This window comes from Halichoerus grypus, chromosome 1 (assembly GCF_964656455.1).
Source record: "Halichoerus grypus chromosome 1, mHalGry1.hap1.1, whole genome shotgun sequence".
Classification (NCBI taxonomy): domain Eukaryota; kingdom Metazoa; phylum Chordata; class Mammalia; order Carnivora; family Phocidae; genus Halichoerus; species Halichoerus grypus.
The window spans coordinates 189,450,535-189,474,827 of NC_135712.1; the positions used below are offsets into that span (position 1 = coordinate 189,450,535).

The following is a 24,293-nucleotide window of genomic DNA, read 5'->3' on the forward strand; positions in this document are numbered from 1 at the left end:
CAGGAAGTATCATCCTACCTTGTGACTGGATATGGCAAGAACCTGAAATAGTTGGTGAACAGCACCAATGACCTTCATATCCCATTAGATGTATTTTAATACTCAACTGCTCAGCGTATTTCATTTAGCAGAATGCCCTCTTGTTTTGCTCATATGAATTAACAGGATATTTATTTTTTGTTTAAAAAACAGCAATCTTTGCAGGCACCTCTATATTGAGGTAAATGATGCCCAAGATTCTCAAAGAACATCCCCTACAACATTTGTCCTTTACAGCGTTCTGCAAAGTAGTAGTAATAATAATAATAATAATTATAATAATGTTTTATTGTTAAGCAAATACAAGAAATGCTGCATAGCATCTCTGCTTTTTGAGAACTTCAGAATGCACATTAGCATATTAAATATCCTGATGAGTACCACTGTAGAGAAACCTGTTTTACTCATTTCATCCAGTGCTTTTTAATCCTCTTTGACCACACATGTTTTTTCTCCTGTATAATGTGTGATAACATCTCATGAAACCAGTGTTCGGGTGAACCACTGTAGTAAACACTGCAATAGGCACATGGAGACTTTCATGACCTTGGCAGCATTGAAACAGCATAGATGATTTTACCGCATGGCCTTAGCCAAGATTTTCGCTTTATAATTGTGTGACCTTGGGTATGTGGTTTCACTCTGTTGGCCGGAACTTCTGAATGTGGAAAAATGGGGGTGATAGTATCTGCCTCAAAGGGTCACTGATGATCACTAGAACATAGCAAGAAGCAAACAAATGTTCTCTGTTCTTTCCTTCCCCTTCTGATATTATTCACCTTTCCCCACATATTTAATTTAGTACAAGTAAGCTTTTCCCACTCTGTTTCTCTTGGGATAATAAATAGAAGATTTCCTTTGCCTTGAAAAATACACAGAATAATGTGTGAAATTTAAACCAAAGAATCTGTACCAAAGTGCTTTCAGGCTGCAGGCTCCTCTTTGATTTTACTTTCTTTGAAGGCCACATCACATGTTCACTTCTCCCTATGAATGTGATTCTCACCTCTGAGCATCCAGATTTGTATAGGAGTTTGAGGGCTGGCTCAGGGCGGATGTGCCTAGTGAAGGATACCTGCCTTCCTTTCCCCCAGATGACTAAGGACTCACAGTCACTGTATGTTTCCAGGACAAAACATGAGAATTTTCATGGATACTTAAGAGATGCTTGCCCTGAGATCCAGGAACGAGCAGAGTACTATCATTATCTTAATCACACTGTCCTGGAGTTTATTATATTGTGGAAATCAAATTTGCTTATAATTATATTCACGCCATTTATGCTTATGGTTGATGACTATCCCATGATGTTGTCATTGAGTTACTGCAGTGGGTGCGTTAATATCCAGTGAAGAAAGATGTGGCCCAAATTGACAAGTTGCTTCTTCAGAATTGTATTGCTTAATTTGGGGGGTGATATTTCTACCTTTCTGATAAGAAAATTCACAGAAGTGCTTACACTGTGAATAGTAGATTACTTTTTGAGATGCCACCTACTTTGATTCAAAGCTCTGTAACTGTGCTATTTAAATCAAATAAATTGAATCTCCTCTTAAAAAATACCTCATAGTCCATCCTGTTGTTTTTGAAGTGACATTATGAATCATTTTGAAGATTTGCAAGGGCTAGGATTATTTGTTAGAGCAAATAACTTATTACACAGGGCTTCCAGAAGTCTGCACTACAAACTGGAAAGTTCCTTGCTTGTCATTGAACTACGTACTCATCTGCAGTGGAGATGAATATGCACTCTACTTTTTTATTAGTTCCAAAGAATGACTAATTCTTCGTCATTTGATACTGACTTCCTCCATATTCATATATGCACATGCTAATCAGCCTCATCAGAATCAATGATATTTTGATGGTTTGATTTATTTTAGTGACTTTTATATTCTGAATCCCTAGAATAGATCAAATATGGAAAAATAAATGGGAGCAAGTCTGAACAACTCTGAGAATAATATTCTGCTGTCTTCTTTAATTAATCATCTAAATCAGTACATTTCCATTTCTCTGTCATGACTCTATATTTAAATATTTTATATTTGTCATGGAAATGTACATAAAATTATTTTTTAGATCATCAATTATTATACATGATGAGCAAATTTTAAACTTATCCAATTTATTTTGGATAAAAATGTAGCAACATAATGAACATTTGATGTAGTTGGGCAGATTCTCGCTTTTGCAGCATTTCACTTTGTTCTTGACTCTGCCAGGGCCTTTGCAGATGTTTGTGTGGTTCTTGAGGCAGGAGAGGAGGCCACAGAAATGACCCCCGCGTCTCTTGTTATGTGCCCACTCTGATTGATGACGGCTGCTTCGAGGGCGGGATTGAGAAAGAATCCAAGTCTCTGTGGTTCACGGAGAGAGTTACGTATGGAGCTGATTATTGATGTCTGCCAGAGGTTTAGCACTAGAACCTGGTGGCTGAGGTGCAACGTTTAGTCATCTTCTGTGTAATGGAAGGAGCTTCGGTTTGGGAAGCCAGATAGCTGAGTTTCAGTTCCAATTGTGTACCTGTGTGACTTTGAGCAAATCAATTAAACACTCTGTTCCCCCATTTTTCTCCCATCCAACAAGGAAGATATTGATGTAATAATAATTGAAGGATGATGTTTAAGGCCTGCCCCAGCTCCAAAAATGCCGTGGCTATATATATTCAGCAGGCATCTAAGCTATCTTGGGCACCTGGTCATTTTTATAAGATCCCCGGAATTTTTCACACTTACTACCCGTGGTCGATTGTCATGGTGATGACCCCCAATGCAATAGGACTTCCCCTGCCTGTACCTCTTTTCAGTGTGGTCTTCCCACTCCTCCTGTCAGGAGATGGAGTTTATTTCTCTCCCTTCAACCTGGGCTGGCCCATCATTTCCTTTGACCAATAGAATGTGGGAGAACTTAGCCTTCAGAGGCATTAGAGTTTCTGCCTCTGGATTGGGATGAAAGGGCATGTGGAGTGAGGGGCCCAGTGGACCCAGCTGAGCCCAGCCCCAAGCCTACCTGCCAACCAAAAGCAGTTGCCTAAGTGAGACCAGCACAAAAACCACCCACAGAATCAGGACAAGAAAACAAAGTAGTGTTATTTTAAGCCACAGTGTTTGTATTTGTTGTCATAATGCAGTAGTAGACAGCTGACAGAAAAGTTGGAAGTCAGTCAGTAAGTCTCCTATGACTGGAAGGTTCTAACAGTTGGTGCTGGCTGTCCGCTGTGGTACCTTAGTTCTCCTCCATGTGGTTCTCATTCCCCAGTAGGCCACCTGGGCTTTTCCCAGCATTTTGGTCTCAGTGTTCCAAGAGGACAAAAAAACAGAAGTTGTCAAGTCTATTCGGGGCTGACCCTGGGAAGTCACATAGTGAAGCTTCTACCACATTTCACTGATCAAAGCGAGTCCCAAGGCCAGCCCAAATTCAGGGGGAGAGGAAACAGACTTCCACTTCTGATGAGAAGAGAAGCAAAGTCACTTTGCAAAGGGGCAGGTGGGATGGGAGGCACTTTTGTGGTAATATTTGTAAATCCTCTACCACACTGACTTCAGATGCTTGACTAGTGCAAGATTCCATTTGGTTTCTTTTGTCCATTGTATGTGTTCTGGGTTAGCTCTGTGCCACCCAGAGTTCAGCACAGGGCCTGGCATGTTGTGTCATCATCACTTCAGTGTGGCAAAAACACCCCAAGTGTTTACATCCAAAGGACAGAGACAGGCACTTCTGGGCTGGTAGTGAGTGAGGAGGAAAAGGGAAAGGAAAGGCATTACCAAGTTTCTGGTGATCCTTGGTCATAAAAATAATGGTGTGAGAGAGTCAGCGACTCCCAGTCACTGTCCAACAGGCCACAGGATTTTTCCGTATGTCTGTCAGCCTAACCCATCAATTTTGACAGTTGTAGCTAAGCTTCCTTCAGAGTCTACCAGCCCAGGGGAGCCACAGGTACCTTGAAGCAAGCCAACCTCAAAAATGGAAAAGGGCCAGGTAGTAGCTATATTTGTGGTGAACGTATCATTACTATAAACTTGGGGAATCACTATGTCGTACACCTGAAACTGGTGTGATATGCATCAACTGTACTTCAGTTAAAATGAATGAATGAAGGAAGGAAGGACAGGAGGGAGGGAAAAGGAGAGGGAGGAAGGGAGGGAGGGAAAAGGGCCAAAATGCAGGCTCCACATCCCTCCATACTTCCTCCTGCTGAACCTCTTGGTGCAAGGAGGTTCTCTTATTCTTGATGTCCTTACTCACAGTTCTCTGTTAGGATGAGGACATACTTACTACTTCTCTTGCCCAGCACTGAGGCTTCTACCCATGATGGGGTTGTGTGTTTCCACTGCTTTCTTCATTCAAGGCTAGGTGCCTCTCAGCCTTTAGCAGTTTTGTACAATATCTTTGTGTTTCATAAAACCCATGGCTCTCTTCCACAACAGACTGGGAATTCAGGGCACACTTTTAATAAGAGGGTAGGCAGAGACTGAGTCATAATCGTACAAAAAGTGCAACATCACAGCATTGTGGTTAATAACATGGATCTTGGAATCACACAGCTTGGGTAGAATTCTAGTTTTAGTCTCATGTTGAGTGTGCTGTCTTGCACAAGTTTCTCATTTTCTATAAGCTATAATTTCCTCATCTGCAAAATAGGAATTATAATAGTACTTTATGGGTTTGTTTGAAAGATTAAGTAAATGAGAGTACATATGTAAATGAAACAGTGATTATGGCCAAAGAAGGAATGTCTGACAACTTTCTTGAAAGCTAACCATAAGTTGCTAGGCCATTTTCAAGGACAGATCTTGGTCCAAATTTGGAAAAATAGTTTCTGATTTTAGAAAATTGAAATGCAAGACCATACTGAAAAGTTTATCTCACACCCCTAGGCAGAGTTAGAGTCTGCCTCCTCTGTGCTCCCACAACATTCTGTACTGATTTCTATCAATAGTCTTCATCTGTGTTGTGATGATCTGTTTATACTGCATGACAGTTTGGGACATCAGAGTTGAGCCCTTCAAGGTCAATTACTCTGCTGGATTCATCTTGGCACCCTAAATGCTAGCGCAAGCCCTGGATTGAGAGGAGGCTCTAGTGGTGGGATGGATGGATGAGTGGGTTGTCAGCTGACCCACTGGTTGAATTACTCCCCCATTTGTAAAATTCACTTGAAATCTCATTTGCACTAGGAAGTGATTTTCCTCCTCTATGAGGAGTCTCTTTGTGGACCACAGGAACTAAACTGTAACTATTCCCTTCTCTTCTTTTTTTTTTTTTTTTTAAATGTTACTACTAAATGGACTTCTCTACTTTAGATTAGAGAGAGAGACCAGATCCCATATGATACTCTCTTTCACAGGTTCTCACCCATGATGAGTCCTGGATAAATATAGATTAAACTCAATTATGTAGATTAACTTCTTTGAGGGTTATCATGCATGTTGGCTAAAAAGTCTCTTCAGGGGTATCAATCCCAAGCAAAGAGGACTCAAAAGAAAGTGTGTTGTAGCAGCCAATGTATAATGTGGGATTTGCCCATTAACAATGCCTAAGAATCTCTAAATTAAATTATGCTGCATCTGTGACATTACCTTAAAACTACTGACATATAAACAGTTGCAGTAGAATTACAAGAGCTGTCTGCTATTCTTCAAAATTAATTTGCTTTCCCTGAGTTGTTTGTCTATGAGAATCATGTAGCGCATGATACCCACCATCTTTAAGCAATATGGTGTTTTCTTCCAAGGCTTATGTACTTATGTTGAGAAAACGCTTTTATTTTCAGTTGGATTTGTGAATAACATACTGTTCTGGTGCTCTCATGTGTTTGTAGATCATATGCTTCGTTCTTAACAATTAAAGATGGCAGAAACTCCTTTAGTTGGATTGGGAGGAACACTTATGATTTATCTATATGATATTATCACCGTAACACATTTTCTGACTGTGGTTAGTCTTTAAAAGCATCAAAAGTGCTACACAAGTTCATGAAATTTCTCTGTCATGCTCAGGTGTTTTCCATAGAAAGTGACAATTTTTTTTTTTTTTTTTTTTAAAGATTTTATTTATTTATTTGAGAGAGAGAATGAGATAGAGAGAGCATGAGAGGGGGAGGGTCAGAGGGAGAAGCAGACTCCCTGCTGAACAGGGAGCCCGATGCGGGACTCGATCCCGGGACTCCAGGATCATGACCTGAGCCGAAGGCAGTCGCTTAACCAACTGAGCCACCCAGGCGCCCAGAAAGTGACAATTTTTAAGATACCATAATGATGTTTGTCCAATATGCTATTTAAATAACAGTGTGGTCCTCAACTCAGGAAAAGAATGGAGCCCCCAAATAGTTCTAACTTCCTTTAGTTACCTCTTACTAATGTGATTCCTCTAAACCAACCATTGACATTATTAGGTCCATGGCCAAATCTGGCTTGCCCCTTCTTTATGTAAATAAAGGTTTACTGGAATATAGCTACGCCTACTATTGTTTGTCTTGTCTATAGCTGCTTAGGCATACAGCCCACCAAACTTTGAATTTGACCATCTGGCCTGTTGCGGAAAATGTTTGCTGACCTGCATTAAATCCTTTATGAACCTGCTTATATTTCGGGAGCCATGGGGTACTCGATCAAACTCGAGGTCACCTGTAGTTGCCCTGGAGCCCTTGCCTTACTAAGGTGTCCCAGGTTTGGCTGCATTGGGTCCTTCCCTCTGCCTCTGTATCTTCTTTTTTTTTTTTTTTTTTTTTTAAGATTTTATTTATTTATCAGAGAGAGAGAGAGACAGAGGCAGGCAGAGGGAGAAGCAGGCTCCTTGCTGAGCAAGGAGCCCGATGTGGGACTCGATCCCAGGACCTGGGATCATGACCTGAGCCGAAGGCAGACGCTTAACCGACTGAGCCACTCAGGCGTCCCTGCCTCTGTATCTTCTAATCCTCCCTCTGTACCTCCCAGAGTACTGCAGTCACTTACTTTGGTGCCCGTCTCCTGGACTGGAAGAACAGGAGCAACTTCCTGTTCTCCTTTGCTATTCCCAGAGCCTGGCACAGCATCCACACTTACCTGGTGCTCACTGTTCACTGAGTGAACAAATGAATTACAATTCCTAGTCAAAGTATAAAGCAGCGTTTTTATAGGTATAGTTTATCTGAGACTCTGAATAATCTAGATACTTCTTTCTGTAGTTTTTTTTATAATTACATAAAAGGGGTTTTTCACAAGGATTTTACCCTCATCATTACGTTTCCTTTGTGCTCGTATGAAAATTAATTTGCGTTAAAACAAGTTTACGTTTTTCCAGCTCACATCCAACTTTGGTTCTGATTATGCTAAATATTAGGAAGAGATCTCTTGGAATTAAAAAAAAATCTTGTAGACCCTCCCAATCTTGTGTAGATGGCTGAAAATAAATGGATGTTGTCTCCATTTTGTCAGGGTCTTAGTACTCAGAGATAGCTGGCAAGAAGGTCTGGTTCATAATGTATTCACTCATTGCGGCAATGCTTATTAAGTCTGGTGTTCTGGGCAGGGGTGAACCAGTCTTCACTCTCGTGGAGCTGATGTTTTCATTCAGGTAGGTAGTAGCCAACCCAGAAAACTGCCAGGTGGTGGCAGGGCCTCTGGCAGGATGGAAGTCAGGTGATAGAAGAGAGAGTAACTGGGTAGCAATTTAAACTGGTGGTCCTGGAATGCTCCTTGGAGAGAGTAGCATTGGAATTAAAATTGGAATGATAAGAAAGAAGCAGCCATGCGAAGATTATGGGGAATTGAATTGTAGGCAGAACAAACAGCTGGGACAAAGGCCCCCCCAGTCTGGGAAGGAGTTTAATGTGTTAGACGAACAGAAGGAAGGCAAATGTGGCAGATGTATAGTGCATAGCGGAGAGGTGGGGGGAAGAGGAGCTTCAGGAAGTAGGTAGGCAGCAGTGAGGACAGAGCCTGTGTTGGGCTTAGGACATAGGCTCTTTTCTGCTCTGGTTTCAGAGGAACTGAGGGATGGTGGTTGGTCCTGACTTCCTGATGCCATTTTGTACCTAGAATGGCCTGGGGAGACTAGTGAGTCGGCTGTTGGTCAGGTCGGTGACTCATACAGTAGCCAGGAGCTCCAGAGCCCCACCCTGTGTAAATTCAGACCCATCTACCTCACTGTGGAGTCCTGTGAAGCCTACCTGTGTGTCCACTGCCAGGTCAAGATGCCTGTTTGTCCATCCGTTGGGTCCCAACAGAACAAAGACAATGATTACCTACATGAACACCTGCCCAAGTAAGCACCTTTAAAAGTTAACCCTATTTCATCTTATCATTCACATGGAAACATTGTTTGTTGCAGGCAGATAAGATGTTTTCTTAATAAAGGGTTAGATTTCAGGGAATATACATGTTGGGGCAACGTGGCCTAAATGGGCAGGTGAAAAATATTCACCTAAATGAGAATGTGTTTAGCCTGTCCAACTGTTTTGTGCCATGTTGTTATTAGTATTATTAATGTTCAATTAATAATAAATGTATGTGATATACGACCCTGTGGTTCAGTGTACACAGGATGAAATAGCTGACAGATTCAGCCATTTTGATTCACTTCCATAAATGTTTTGATTCCTTAAACATTGGGTCAAGCCAATCCTTAGCATCAGACAAGGAGAATGAACAGATAATAAAATATTTTTTATGGCATTGGGACAAAAAAAAAAAGTTTCAGATGTCACTGATATTACTAAAGTTATCAGATACAAAGAATTTCAGATTCGTTCTAACAATTTTGACAGTAAGCCATTGTTTAAATAAAATGTCCTTCCTTCCCCACCTGGTCGCTGTGCTTAGACATAGCTCACCATGACAATTAATGGGTATTGCTGGAAGCTTGCAGAGTTGTCATCTTGCTGTGGTTTGGTGAAGTCAGGGTCTAAGGGAGGGTGGAGGGAGGAGGAAGGAGAAGGAGGTGCTGGGAGGAGGATGATGGGAAAAGGTCTCTTTTAACAAAGAAGAGGCAACTCAGTGGGAGTGGAAGCTGGCAATCTGCTAAAAGGAAATGAAAGGAAATTCTTCATTTCTAAATGGTTCATTGACCCATGATAATAAAGCAGCCCTGCCAAAGAAGGATAATTATCTTTTTAAGTATCTGATGCCCTGTGGGTGAAGGTTTCCCTTCTCCTCTCTTGAAAAATGAACTCAGATTAAACAAATGCTCCTTTTCCTAGTTTACCGTTGACATGAATTTCCTGATTATGAGCAAAATTAATCAGTTTTTCCTTTCTCCCCCCTCCTCCTTCTCTTATGGAAATCAGGCCCACCCAGCTGAGCTCAGTGCATTTCCCTTTGGGCTCTGCGTCCTACCAGTATGATGGTCTACAGTGCTTGATATTCTGGTGAGACTAGCAATCATAGAATTGGGGTTTTATTATGCCTCTTAGCTCCTTAGCTTTAGGCAAAGCATGATCTTATAAAACAACAAGAAACGGGAAAAAGGAAGGAAACAGAAAAGAGCATTAGAGCACTTTTTTTCTCCTGCCAGTACCTGAAATCTAAACAAAAAATAATATATCTATCTGTGTGTGTGTGTATACTATACATATATACGCATATTTGCCCGATTGTATGCATGTAGCCACACGTATATGAGGAGTTCAAATACACAGACAACTGAAATGTTATTGATGGTGTAACATTGAATATTAATTTTCCACCAACATGTGATCAAACTTACTTTTTTTTCCTCTAGATTTTGTTTGTTCGGGCCAATATCATAAATATGTTGACTTGCCTTAAGACGGTTTTGTTTGCCTAAGTAAAAAAACAAAAAACCCTTTTTTCTTAAGTTAATGATTTACCTTCAACTGGCTTCCTGAATTCTTAATAATCAATTTGAGGAACACTTGTCATAAATTGCTTAACCCCATGGTACATCTCTTATGAGAAATGAAGGGCACTGTATATTTTCAGAATGTCGACACTCCTTTTAAACATAAATAAAATAACTCCTATAGTATTTTCATTACATTTTTCTGTAAAGAGATATTGAAATTAAAATTTTAATCATGGATATTCTGCTTGCTTTTCCAACCCAGTGCCTTTAGCTGCTTGAGAAAACAGCTTTCGAATTGGGGTCAGGAGATAATGGTCCAGAATAGATTTTGCCTCTTGGCATAATTATTTCAGCCAGCACTTGAGTCTCTCTGAACATTAATGCCCCTTTCCCTTAAAAGAATTTCTTCAGTGTGCCATCCCTTCCCCTTCAAAGTATAGTTAACCATGTTTATAAGCTCTTTTTGAACTTCCTGGAGTTTGGTGGTTGGTAAATATTTGTTCTTTTATTCCTTAGTCTTTGAGCGTTCAGGCCTTGGGCCAAGGGGATTCAGTACTGTGGGTATAAACTTCTTGGTAAAAATACTTCCCAAAGAAGCAAAAGTGTGCCTTAACAGAACTCACCACAGATGTCCTCGTGTGTCCCCTTCGGCCAGTGGAGCGCTTCGGAGACCTGCGTCCCGATGAAGTGGCGGATTTGTTTCAGGCGACCCAGAGAGTCGGGCTGGTGGTGGAGAAGCATTTCCAGGGAGCTTCTCTCACATTTTCCATGCAGGTGAGTGTACAGATTAGCTCAGAAGTTATTTTTCTTCCTTTTCACACCCTAGCGTTGGGCTCTCTCTCTCTTTTAAGCTGCCATCTCACTGGTAAGGCAGCTGTGGTTGTTCATGTCTTTCATAGTAGCAGAAAAAGGTGTTACTAATCCAGGACCGCCCTACTATCTATCCTTGGCCCCAAGGTGGACTGTGAAATGTCAGCTGAGACACTGTCTGCAGCGTTGTTTACAAAGCAGGTGGGAAAAATAGACACGTGATTTCATGGGCATTAAGACATTCCAGATCTTTTCCTGGGACTGGGGCTGGACAAGTCATTTTTATTGCATGGTAAATATGTCTTGAGCTCTGCATGGGCCTAGCCTTGCTCTACCTCAGGATAGTAGAGACATGCAAGTTACATGGGGCCTTGCCCTCAGAGGGTTCCTTTTCTCTTTAATTCAAGCACCAGTGATTGATTGTGGATTGGTATGAAGCTGGATTGATGGAATATTCTGTGTGGCCTGCTTCCCAGGAAGAAAATGAGACACCAGCCCCTCCACCCTCGCCCCCGCCCCAATCACTGGAGATCTTTAGGCAGAGGTAGAGCCAAGGGTAGGAGGAGGAGGTCTGTGGTGAGTCATCAGCTGTGGGAATTGAGTAAATCAATATTACATATCCTGTGCCCCTTCAGATCCCCCTTGGGAAGAGTTGGGGAGTATCAATACCTAATTAAAGTCCTTAGTGGCCTCGAAATCACATGACTCTGCAGGGACCCTTTGGAAAGAATTGACTTCTTCCATCATGTGATATCTTGCCCTCAGTGCTTTAGTTGTGCAGAATATTTACCATCCTCCTTCTACCCTCCTCATGTCCCTACCATAGACCTTCAAAGAGAACAGGTAAAGAAGGCCACTATTTTTAGGTTATGAAAGGCTCAGACTAAAACTGCTCTTAAATGTTTCTTAAAAATTTTTTTGCTGCCATGTCTGTGTTGAGAGTAAACTTCCCTTTAAAATACTGTGTGTGTGTGTGTGTGTGTGTGTGTGTGTGTGTGTGTGTTGCATGTCAAACCATTTGAGTCACCTTCATGCAGGTAATTAATCTCAGGGTGGGTTTATCAAGCTTATGCTATAAATCATGTTTCCGGAGAGACCAAATGAAGGCAAGTGGCTGAAGACATCTGTCAGTGTTAAATGAAATGCTAGAAGAAAATTCACATTCGCTGGAAATAGCCAGGGCTAGTTATCTAACATGATTTACTAGAAAGTGAATCCCATAAACAAAGGAACTGACTTGTGCGTAGCACTTGGAGTACTTTCATATATGCCGTGTTTTCAAACCCATTAAAGCTTTAAACCACACTAGGATATTTATTCCACAATCATTGTGACCCTCCCTCCCCATGGATACATATGTAGATAAAGGAAACCAGAGTTTTACAAAACAGCATTTACCCTTTCAGTGCACTCTAATCGTTTTTGTTGTATTATCTGGTTTGTTTTTAGTGCTGATCACAACCCATTAAGCTGACTTCATGACCCACTAATGGGCTGTGACTTCAAGTTTGAAAACCACTGATACACAGTTCTACTTAATCTTGGCCACAGCAGGCCAAACCTTCTTACCCATTAGTCTGGGTCACAGAGGTAGAAAGACTTGCTAAAAGTTGCAAGGTTTGATTCAGTTTTACAATTTTTGATTGTAGACATTGCTTGTTCTGGTATCTCAAACCAGCTAAACACTTGTTTTTGCTTTGTATTGTGACTGATGACTGGGGGAGTTGGCCCATTTTCAACTAAACCAATAGTATTGTTGGGTTTTAAAAAGCTGAAAGGAGGAACCAGGATGGGAAAAAGGCCCAGCAAAAATGAATGCTCCTACTTCCACCCTCCCCCACCTCCACCAAGGTCAGGACAGCCAGAGAGGGCCCACTCTTGGGTGATCTTCCTATATAAGACAGCCCATATTCTTGCTTAATGGATTATGTTTACAGTAGGTGTTTTTTTTTTCTTTTTTTGAGTAGAGACTTCTAGTAATCAGACATTAATTAAACTACATCTGATTTAAAGATAACCAAAAGGTGTGATAATTTACCTCCTCAAACATTTCCAACCTTCCTTTAATGCAATTAAAACCATAGCCGAGAGCAAAGAGCATGGAAAGTAGCAAGAGGGTTGGCTCACTGGATAATTTATATCATTTTTATACATAACTTTTCACTTACTCTCAGGCAGAAATGGAGAACTGTCTGGTCCCACACATTTGAAGTGAATGGTCCCCATGAGAATACTGTAAATTAACACACAATGAAATTGGATCTAAATTATTAACGGGAGATATTTCTGAATAAGTAGGAGATATCATCTATCTGGTATCACCTCTGTTATTTATCTATTTTTTTTTCCCTCCTTCCAGGATGGCCCTGAAGCTGGACAGACTGTGAAGGTGAGTGCTTATTATGTGCATACAAATTAATAAGGGGCAGTTATGAGAACTAATAAAAATCACACTGAGCCATTTGCAGCACATTGCTGGTTCATTATGTTATCTCCGAGGTCAGAGAGACCCTCAGTGTTAGAGCCATAAATCCTGGCATTATAAACTATGCCAAGCAATATGTTTCCCATTAGTTTACAAGACATTTACCTTTTGTAGTAAAGTTATTATTGTGTAAATGCTAAAACAGAAGCTAAATCAAAAAGTCCAAAGACAGAGACTGAAGTCAAAGGAGTTCTGGGTGAGGTCTCATCTAGGGAACAGCATGTGAGCCCTGTGTGGATTGGCAGGTCCCATGTGAAGCTGGGGTGTCCGTGTTCTTCACATACCCTCTTTCTGCCGCATCGTTCTTGAGCACCGGGCTACATGAGGTGCTTGCCCACGTGCTTGCCCACAGTTCTCCCTTCGCCGCATGCTCTGCTTCTCTCTCTTCTCTCTCTCTCCACCCACGTACCTATACTTTTCCTCCCTTTGTACTTCATACCAAAGTTCTAACCTAATGGAGTCAGTGGAGCTCAAAGATGGGTTTTTAAGTGTGCTAAAAGAGGAAAGGAGGATTTATTAGGATACTCTCTGCTTCCCTAGTAAAATAAAATAAAAGAATAAAATCCTGGCTGATTCTGAAGCTGGATTTCAGCCCCCTTCATACAAATGCAAATTCCTCTGCAGTTAGGTCCTACACCTAAATCATAGAAAAGGTTATTTTTTTTTTCAGTGCTAGAAATCAGAAGGAAGTCAAACCAGGGTGCTAATGTGTGATACTTTGCAAAATAAGGTTTTATGGCTTCAAGACTGGCTGTGAGCGGCTAAGGTAATGCTTGGTTCCAAACAGTGCCCCCAAAAAACATAGTCCTTTTTTGATATTAGTTTGCATATGGCTTTAATGTTTAACAGAGTTTCTGTGGGACTTTTAATAGAATCTCTGGGAAGTACTTGTGAGAAACAAATGTCCTATAGGGACTGCCATCAAGTTCTTTATGATAAAAAAGAGCCAGCCTCCTGATTGCTCCAGACATATGATGTCATAGGGACAGAGGGGACTCACAGCTTCCCTCCACCCCACTGTCCACCCCCATGCCAGGCTTCTAAACATGCAGCCACTAAAAAGAGTATAATATGAATAGCTTCTTTTTCAAATCATTTCTTGAAATACAAAACACAATGTTTAAGTCTGGTTGCTAGTTTTTTAAAAAACTCAGTATGCAGGGCTCAGTCAGTTAAGCATCTGCCTTCAGCTCAGGTCATGATCCCAGGGTCCTGGGATGGAGTCCTACATCAGGCTCCCTGCTCAGCGAGGAGCCTGCTTCTCTCTCTCCTTTCCTGCTACTCATGCTCTCTCTCTCTCAAAAATAAATAAAATCTTAAAAAAAAAAAAAAACTCAGTATGCAAATGTAAATTCCAACAACACCAGATTTAGTTAGATGCTGTGTGCACTATCTGACCGAATTCCTTCAGCTGTTGCAAGTACAGCTGTAGATGCATAGCTAATAACGTGGGAGAATGCACAAACCCTATCAAGTGGAATGCACAGGTTGATAAGATGTACATATTAAACATATCATTAAATGTATATGAATATATATGTAATATCTCAAAATTTCATCTTGGAATTCTGAAGGGGGTATTAAAATTATGTCCTATATAAACAGGCACTGAATAGAGACAAAAAGTAGATGCATGGTTGCCAGGGACTGGAGGAAGGAGGGCATGGGGAGTGACAGCTCAGGGATCAGGGTTTCTTTTTAAGTTGATGAAAATGTTGTGGAATTAGTGGTGATGTTCTTGCAATGTTATGAGTATTCTAAAACCTACTGAATCGTACATTTTAACGTGGATGATTTTATATTTGAATTCTATCTCAATTAAAGAGAGTAATAAAACACAGTAAAAAAAAAAAATCCAACGAACACCAAGTCTAGCAGGGCTGGGCTGCAAGGCTGTAGACTCTGATTCTAATCGTGACTACCTTTTTGGTGTCCCAGTTATCTAGCCAAAAAAGTTAATGGTTTTGTTAGCTTCAGTGGAGTAATCCTTGGCCTATAGGACTCATACACGAAGTGTTGAACGTGATTATTATCCTCACCACCATTGTTATTTAACATAAGTTAATTTTTTTTAACAATTCTATATTTTTGAATCAGTAGATTGTATTGCTTTGGACATCTCTTACCTGTTTCCAGCCCAATCACAGAATTACCCCAATATGCATGAGGGGGGCCTCTTACATCCTTTGTGGAATATAAAATGGTGAAAAGAAAACAACCACACACGTGCAGATGAAAACCTCAACCAGTGTATGACAAAGTTTAGGAAACTGTCCTTTTAGACCAAGTCCACGTATGTGAAATTGTCTAATCTATGTTTTTCCAAGTGCATTCCTTATATTACCTGCACAAACATTAATTTTGGTGTTAGTTAAAAAAAAAAAAAAAGTTGACACTCTCAGTTCTCATTCTAAATCTTGAATACCCTACTTAGATATTTAAGTGTTTGGGGCTTGGGAGTCTTCATCGTGAACCAGCACACCATGAGTCTGTTCAGAGCCTGGCTGTTGATCACCCTCGTTATTTTATGGTGATAAAATAGTAGCTGGTGAGGGCCGCACCCCCCTGACACATGGAAGCCAGCCTTCCAGGAGCCAGGCCCCCCCACCCCCAGGGAGCCGAGCAGCACCTTCAGTATTCGGTTGTCTGGTTCTGAATCCTGCAGTTCAAGACGGAGCACTTCATATTCTGAAATTCACTGACTTGCCCCCTTCAGGGTAGCATTTGACAGCCTGCCATGGAGCGCACAGTGACCGTGAGCTTCATCTCTGCCTCTCTGTCTGACTCTTGGTATTCTGGTGATGCCTGGCTTTGGAACCATTTATGTCTCATACCGGGTGGTAAGAACGGTAAGCCCAGTAATGATCTCTTCCCCTGAAGCCACTGTTGTTATTGTGAGTGAAGGTGTATTCCTGTGTGAGACTCTCGAACGTGGTGCCCCTTTAGGGTTTTTTTGTTTGTTTGTTTCGGGGGCTTTCGATGCTGTTTTGCAAAGAACAAGTGTGGCCTCATGTACTTAGTAAGTAATTTGTAGCAGGAAAGGGAAATGGGTTCTTATTTTTCAGTTCATTATTCAGTCTCCTTTTGAATTCAAAAGTAATAAAGCCCTGCTCTCTACCCGGTGATCATTGCAACAATTTGGGCATCCTGCAGGCTTGAAAAACAATCTTTTTTTTTCTGGTTTTAGGCATGTATCACAATATACATCTGCATATCACTGTATATACATGTACAGCCATATGTCGCTGTTTGATTAGCCTTTTCTGACTCCCATCCCCCATCTGAAGTGGCTCTGCCAAAGCCTTTACTCCCTATCCCGTTGTCTTATTTGATTTCTTTCAAGGCATTCTTTACTGGTTTTTTATTTGTTTGTGTAACTGTTTTTGTTTCTGTACCTATATTTCCTTAGCTCCTCAAAAATGCTAGCTAGCTTTTGAGCACCTGCTTTTTGTCATTGTCTACTATGGCCCTTTTGGTTGGTATGGGGAAGATAACGGGACTTTGATAGAGCAAACCTCTGCTCGTCAGTTTCTAACTCGAGTTAACATGAAGCAGCCGATGATAGGTACTTGCATGTCAGTGTGTAGTTGGGATGTGGGTTTCTTGGGATTTCTCTCAAGAATCCCCTGTATTTTAGGCATCACTGACAAAGACCAGAATTTCCACTAACCAGGTTCCCATATCATATTCCAAAATGTGATTTGAACTAGCCAAATCATTAAAGGCGCTGTTCCGCCCTTTAAAAGGGATTCTCCTTAGTAAGTTTAATGTGAGATATCTTTTAGAATAATTACTATGTGCATCTTTGGGTGGGAGGGTGTTTTAGGTATATTAAAGAGAGAAATTTATGGCAGGCAGGTAATCTAGAATCTCATAAGAACTATTTATAGAATATGCTTGCTTACCCTTTTCTGTGTTTGTGGACTTGAATCCCCTACTTAGATATTTAATTTTCTAATATTAAGGCAGTGGGAAGTAAGTGTCTTCATTACTATTGATATATTAGCAGTTACTTTTCAGATTGCTTAGGAAAAACAAGAAAAGGAATTCTTTTAAAGAGTGTGATTTAAAAATTAAAACCAGGGGTACCTGGGTAGCTTAGTCAGTTAAGCATCTGCCTTCAGCTCAGGTCATGTTCCCAGGGTCCTGGGATCGAGCCTGCCTCGGGGAGCCTGTTTCTCCCTCTCCCTCTGCTGCTCCCCCCTGCTTGTGCTCTCTCTCTCTCTCTGTCAAATAAATAAATAAAATCTTTAAAAAATTATAAAAAACAAAAAATAAAAATTAAAACCAAAACAAAAGCGACTATTCCATTTACTGAGGGGTCTCTATGGTCCTAGAGCAGATTTTCTAGTGGAGATTTGGTAATCTTTTCAATTCATGAACATAGAGGACATTTTAGCTCTTCGTGAAGTCCAGTAGTTAATACACTTTGGTGTCAGTCAGAGGTTCCATAGGAATATTATTAGCTCTACTATTTTACTGTGGACTTTGGGCAGGACTCTTAACCTCTCTGAACATCTTTGCCTTCATTTTTCAAATGGAGGGAATCCTGCCTATTGTACTGAGTGATGGCGAGGAGAAACCAACATGAATAAATAGCCCAGCCCACCACATACTGTCCCTGGGACCTTGTGCATGTCTCTTAATATTAACCTTACCCTCAGTTTTCTCATCTGGAAAATAGGCAAAGACTGGACTTAAGGAGAATGTACTTGGCATTGAGATTGTTTGTGGCCCTGATGAGTTCACAATAACACACTGAATTCTGTCACTGTTAACTTTTGCCATTTTGCTTAAATTCTTGAGAAAACTCTCTTCTGATCATATGACTTGTGCTTTGAATACCGACTTTGAATTTATTATAAAAGTGACCAGTTGAACATTCAGAAACCTACCTTATTAGTTGGGGAGGGGGGGAAATCGCTACCCTGATATATTTTTAGCCTCTGCTTACCCCTACATTAATAGGTCACTCATGGTTCCAAGCCAAACGTATACTTCAGGTACTTGAAGTAGGTTTTCACAAAGCAGAAACCTGCCTGCCCCCTTATGCTGATTCAGTAGGTCTGGTGTGGGACCCAGGACTCTGCATTTTAACAGACACTGTAAGGGATTCCCATGCACACCTTAGTCCAGTGCATAGCATCAAACCGATGAGAAGGTACAGAGGAATCTCCACATAACTCCTTGCTTTCAACCCAAATGAATTCCTAAAATTTGGTGTGCACGGAATGGAGAAATTGACATCTTGAGAATGAAAATGATTTTACTCAACTGTTATTTATTATTTTCATCTGTAAAGAAATTTCACGAGAGTTGTAATTTGCCAGAGAAGTTTTATCCTTGATTAAAGCCATGACGAAAAGTGCCTCGCCTGTTTATATCTCATGCCTGCACCTACTACAGGAAGAATTCGTATTTTAAGGACACAGTAGCTTTTATCTTGTGGAATTGCCTGAAAATTTACATCTCTTCTCTCACAATGAATCCAGTTTTGCCTGAATTTGGTAACCCAAAACCAATTTTGGTGCTCAGGGGATGGGTTTGGGCGTACATGTGGGAGTGGACACCTCCAAACCTGCCCCTCCCTCCTGGCACGTAAGTGTGCTGGCTCCCCCCGTTTCTGGTGATCTGGGGGCCAAACCTGTGGAGCCTGGCTCCCCAGGCGGGAGAAAGGAACCATGAGCCTGCCTGTCTTCTGTGGGAAACTTTCTCTCTCCTATTAGACCTCCAGCCTTCTTCTAAGTAGGTATCAAATCATTGTGTTTTTCCATTTCTAAGTCGTTAATTTTGATTTGCATGATGTCATGTAAAGCCCTGAAAGAAAAATTACCCAAGCCCCCTGGTGTTTTCCAGTTACTATTTTTTTTTTTTTCTCTGTTCTTTCAATGTCACAGGCAGCTTCAGTAGATGGGATGGGGGCTGCTGGAAATGGAGTGAGGATGGAGGGGAAATGTCATCAGGATTCCAGCATCCTGACAGGGAGGGAGGGCTCTGGAGCCAGATGGCCTGGTTTCAATACCAGAGCTGTCACCTACCAGTCGTATGACCCAGCAAAAGTCAACCTTTCCTAGCCCCACCATTCATTTATAGATTGTTATAATGAGGGCCTCAGTGATCCCCTACCTCCTAGGGGTGCTGTGAAGACCAAGTGCCTTTAAAACAGCACTTTACGTACAGTACATCTGAATAAGTGTTTGCTTTAGTTTTATAATTTTCACTTAATCCTCATAACCCTTAATAGTGGGCATTGGTATTTTACACCTGAGGAAACCATGGTTTACGGAGGTGTAGAGTAACGTATCAAACCACACCGCCTGACTGATAGTAGACAGAGATTCAAACCCAGGCCTGTCTGAGAGCAGTCTCCATTATATCATGTGGCCAGCTATTCCTAAAAAACACCTTGCCTCCAGTAAGCACAGGGGAAGGTGCACAAGGAGAGATTTTGTAAATATTTTGTCACCCTCAACAGAGATTAATTTGTATTATTTCTCTTTGCTTAGGATAATACTGGCTTCTCCCTAAAAATACCCAGAGGGTTCTCTCTGTTTAACTTTGTCATACAGGTGAAGGTTAACTAAACTAAATGCCGCTTTATTGCTGAATGTCCGTTTGTAGCAGAATGATACGTTTTAGATGTTTAATTTTTCATTAGTGCTACCAAACAAATTTCTTTAGTGTAATTGGACGACCTGACATAAGCAAAGTGGGCATTTGTCTGTTAAATTTATTTTGAGATGCGTAACGCAGAAATATGGCAAATGTTGAAGATAGGTTCTCAATGCCAATGTTTTATAGATTTCAGTAGGGTGTCTTTTACACCTGATGTTCAGTTGGGGGGTTTTATTTAATCACTGTCAAGTCAAATATCCTATGAAAAGCAAAGTGCTCTGTAGACCCAAAAATGCTATATCAACGTGACGTGCAATTATTCAGTCACCTTCTTACCTCTGTTGCTGCAGTCAGGGGTAGTCACTCACTCTTACCATTTTGCTGTGGAATACTAAGTGCTCAGTAAGTCATCACAGAAGGAATTTCTTTCTCACTCTTTTGCTCTGTAAGTTTCAGGCCTGGGAAATTGTAAAATTCTCCAATTCCGTATAACCAGCTCATGGTAGGTTTAAAGTTTTGAACCTGTGGCATCTAAATAATTGGCTTAGCCAAAATGTCAATGCTATGTAAACAAACAAATAAACAGGAAAAAAAAAAAGAAACATGAAAGAAAAGGTAAAGTTAACTCAGCCCAATTAATCATGTGACAAGGATTCAGTTTTGAAGGGATGTGGTCATGGCAGTCTCAGTAGATGAACTATTTGTTATAAACCACATCACACACCTTATATATCAAATTGGGAGGGAACATCCATTAAATAATGTGTGATTTGGTTGAAATTGGACACTGCAGCTGAAACAGATACAGATAATATTATAAACTTCTGTTTCAGGAGTTATTAACAGCAGAAATAAAATATAAAAGCAGATTCCTTATAGGCTGTCTATATTAAATGTAAAAATGCAGATCTGTATATTGCTTCAAGATTTGGACACAAATAGGGTTGGGATCCCCCCATGTGGAGACAGTAAGAAGAAGGAGCACACTGTAGGATGTCAGGGGCACCCAGGGACCTTCAACTCCATAGATATGTTTTATTTTTAAGTTGAGTAATGTGTACCCCTTTGTTCATTACATTATTTATATTTTGTAATATCATTGATATTTTAAATGTATTTTGAAAAACAATATACAGCTTTCTCTATAATATTTTTTTTCACAGAGGTCCCACTGGAAGGTTTTCCATCAAGAAATGACTGTTATAATTCATTCTTTTTCCTTTATTATCCTTAGCTATAACTGGTTCTCATACTTCCTATGTTCAGATCTCTGATAATGGAGCCCATAAAATAGATTTTTGAAAAGCTCACAGTTGATTCTATTGTTGCCCAGATTTAGGAACTGCTGTGTTATGTATTTCTATAAATACATTTTGATTCTGGGTCAGTGACCTAGGCAAGATTCTTGCTGCCATATCCACCCTAAGTTACTCAGTCCCTTTCAGGGGCTCCTCTTTGCCTTTTACGCTAAAGCCATTGGTAAAATAATTCTTAAGATCCAAAAGCAGCTGGAACCGTAAGGATCTGATGACTGAGCCTGGGTCAGATGGAAACCAGCTTAATGAATAATAGACATGGCAACCTGCAGAGCTACAGACATGGCAAAATTAGAATAATGACCTTCCTAATGACATTTAAGTGAAAAATACAGGGCTGGTGGAGGATCCGTCATGGCCCTTGGGCCAAACACAATGAGAAATTCTGCTCCCTCCCTCAGTGTGAATCATGTTAGTGCTGGGAAAGGATAATGTTGAAATTTTAACCTCGCATGTCACGAGCATTGATACCGCACCTGCAGTCTCATAGCAGATTCCCTCCGTGGAGAAGCCATTCATCTGCCAAGATTAGGGAAATAGAGGTGGACATCTCTGGAAGCCTCCTGAGTCAGATGAATCCCAAACCTCAGGGGGAGAGTACAAAACGGATGGTTTGAAATCCTTCTGGGCTCATTTGACATAAAGATAATATTTTGGGGTTGTGGTAATGAAAACTCCCATCCCCTCCCCCCCCCCCGGTCATTTATTCTCTTAAATAAGCTTTTCTTGTTCCTGATGTTACACGAAAAATCAACATGAAGTTGTTTAGGTTGTTGATCTTGCCTACAGTGGTTTAGAAGAATAAACAACGTTGAGTGAACAAAGCGAACTCACCAAATATTCTTTTACTTCGTGGTGAAATCCATTTATCCTAATGTTCACATTCAAATATCCCACCATAGGGTCCACGTATCAGGACTTATTTCCTGAAAAAATATTTTCTTATCATGCTTTGTGTGCTGGGGCCCTGAAAAACAACCCAGCTGGGCCTTTTATTTGTGTTTCAATTCATCTGTCGGTTGTAAATGGTATGAATTCCCAGATGTAATCAGGTTCTAGCAGTATAATTTTGACAAAATTGTTCAGCCGTGGAAGGAGTAAATATGATTCCAAGCTCAGCTCTGCTATCAGATGACCAGAGATGAGAGTCACTCTCAAGGAAGAAACTCAGAGCCTGGGATAATTTGGAGAATCCCAGAAGGGTAAGCGACCTTGGAAGGCATGTGGTGTCATCACCTGTTGTGCAGATGATCCCCCTCTGTAGCCTTTAAATTGGTCTGTTGTCTTCCTCTCTATCTGGAAACCCAGTGTGCTGTGAGGCAGCCTCTTCTGGTTTTGAACCGCTCTGACCTGTGGTTGATGATGAGAATTTCCTCACCATCAAAGGTATCCTGTCCCTACCTCACAGGGAACGAGTATCCTGTCTGCTCGTGTTTTATCACCTAGCACTCAGTCTTTATTATTTTAATTTATTCTTCCAGTGCCTACTATGTACCAGGTATTGTCACAGGCCCTGCTAGACCAAGAAGAGTGAGACCTGGTCCCTGTCTTTAAGGGCAGTCTGAAATAAATGCTGTCGCAAAGAAAGACTGAGGGGTTGTGGAAGTTCTGTAGTACCTATGATTTCCTCTCCCAAGAAGTGTTTGGTGAGCACCTACTATGTGTCGGGTACTGCCAGGCACTGGGGTACAGTGGAAGAACAAGCATCCAGGGAATAACTTTCAACTTATTGTCTGTCTTCCTCTACACCCAAAGGGACATAGAAAATAATTGCGAGCTTTGAGCAGTATTAACAAGGCAGTGACAGGGTGCTGTGAAAGGAAAAACACAGAGGGAGGAAAGATGGTGGAGTGACTGCCCTAGATAGGGTGGCCAGCCCAGGCCTGCTGGGGAGGTAAACTGAGACTTGAGGAATGATAAGGATCCATCCCAGAGGAGAGCTGGGCAAGAAAGAGCATTCTGGGCAGAGGAGACAGCAGCAATGAGCTTGGCAAGTTCTAGGAGATGATTGACAGCCCTGGGAGCAGGAATTTGGGGTAGAGAGAGGTGAACAAGAGTCATACCAGGCCTTGTACACCCTGGTAAGGAGTTTTAACTCCATTTTAAATGTATGCGGTGTTTGCATTTTATTCCAAGGGCAGAGGGTATTTCACCTGTGCCAGATGTGATGGGTCACCTTAATTAATTTGATTTTTCAGTTTCTAAGCCCACTTTTCTAGAACTTGAATAATTTTGTCTCAAATCTATTTTGAGCACTGTGGTTGTCTCTCTTGCATGCTTTCTAAATTCCTCCACTATTTAGCAGCCAAGAAGTTAGGGCGTGTTTGAATCCATCTCTAACTCTAGGTGTGAACCCTGCTTGGTCTAATTCAGGAATTGGCACACTTTTTCATAAATGTCCAGATATTAAGCATTTTAGACTTTCAGGGCCAGATGTCACAATTTTACACCTGCCTCTGTAGCATGAAAACAGCCACAGAAAACATGTAAATGAATCTGCACAAATAAATGTGGCTGTATTCCAATAAAACTTTATTTATAAACCAGGCTGTGGGCTGGATTTGGCCCACGGGCTGTAGTTTACTCATCCCTGGCCTAAGCCATTTCTCTCTGCCACAGTTATGACCTTAGTTAACTCTCACCTAAGCTGCTTAGAGGGTAGGATTCCGTTCGCTTCGGGGATGGTTGTTCCCAGCATCATGGAGAATTTGTATCCACTGTTTGTGGGAAGGGACATGAATAAGGAAGCAGTACCCTGACAGTTGCTGACAGCTACCTTATGATTCCTGGGGCAACCTGCCTTAGAACGAAGCAGATGCTGAGGCCGGAATGGCAGAGAGAGCAGTTGGACCCCTGGTGACATTATTGAGTTGCTGAATTAGCCAGTCCCGAAGCCTGCACCACCTCTAGACTTTCTGGTTAGGTGATCCATTCAAGCCTCCTCTTGTTTAAGCTGACAGAGTTGCATTTCCTGCCACTTCCAGTGGAAAGCATCCTCAACTTGATCATCTGCTCTAAAATATTCAGTTATCGTTACTCCTTAATATGCTTAACTGGCAGTTTGCTTGAAGTGCCGCTACATATCTGCAATACTCATCACACACCAACGGGAATCTTTGAGTGAAAGTTGGAGAATCAATGGCCCTAGAAGAGCTTAACTTCCAATAGGCTCCCTTTGGTGCATGACCACAAGGTAATTCCATTAACTTTAATGATGGTCGTGCTGTACAAAATGGGCCCTG

The 24,293-nt window shown here is 41.2% G+C and overlaps 1 protein-coding gene across 9 annotated transcripts in view; it reads left to right on the plus strand.

Moving 5' to 3' along the window:
* The window catches only part of LOC118553122 (bis(5'-adenosyl)-triphosphatase), a 1,451,800-nt gene that overhangs the window by 1,184,697 nt on the left and 242,810 nt on the right, over nucleotides 1-24,293 (plus strand). For all 9 annotated transcript variants that reach the window (XM_078076485.1, XM_078076478.1, XM_078076488.1 and 6 more), the window contains 2 exons: nucleotides 10,454-10,599; nucleotides 12,995-13,024. In XM_078076485.1, coding sequence (XP_077932611.1) covers nucleotides 10,454-10,599; nucleotides 12,995-13,024 — 176 coding nt within the window. The remainder of the gene's footprint in view (nucleotides 1-10,453; nucleotides 10,600-12,994; nucleotides 13,025-24,293) is intronic.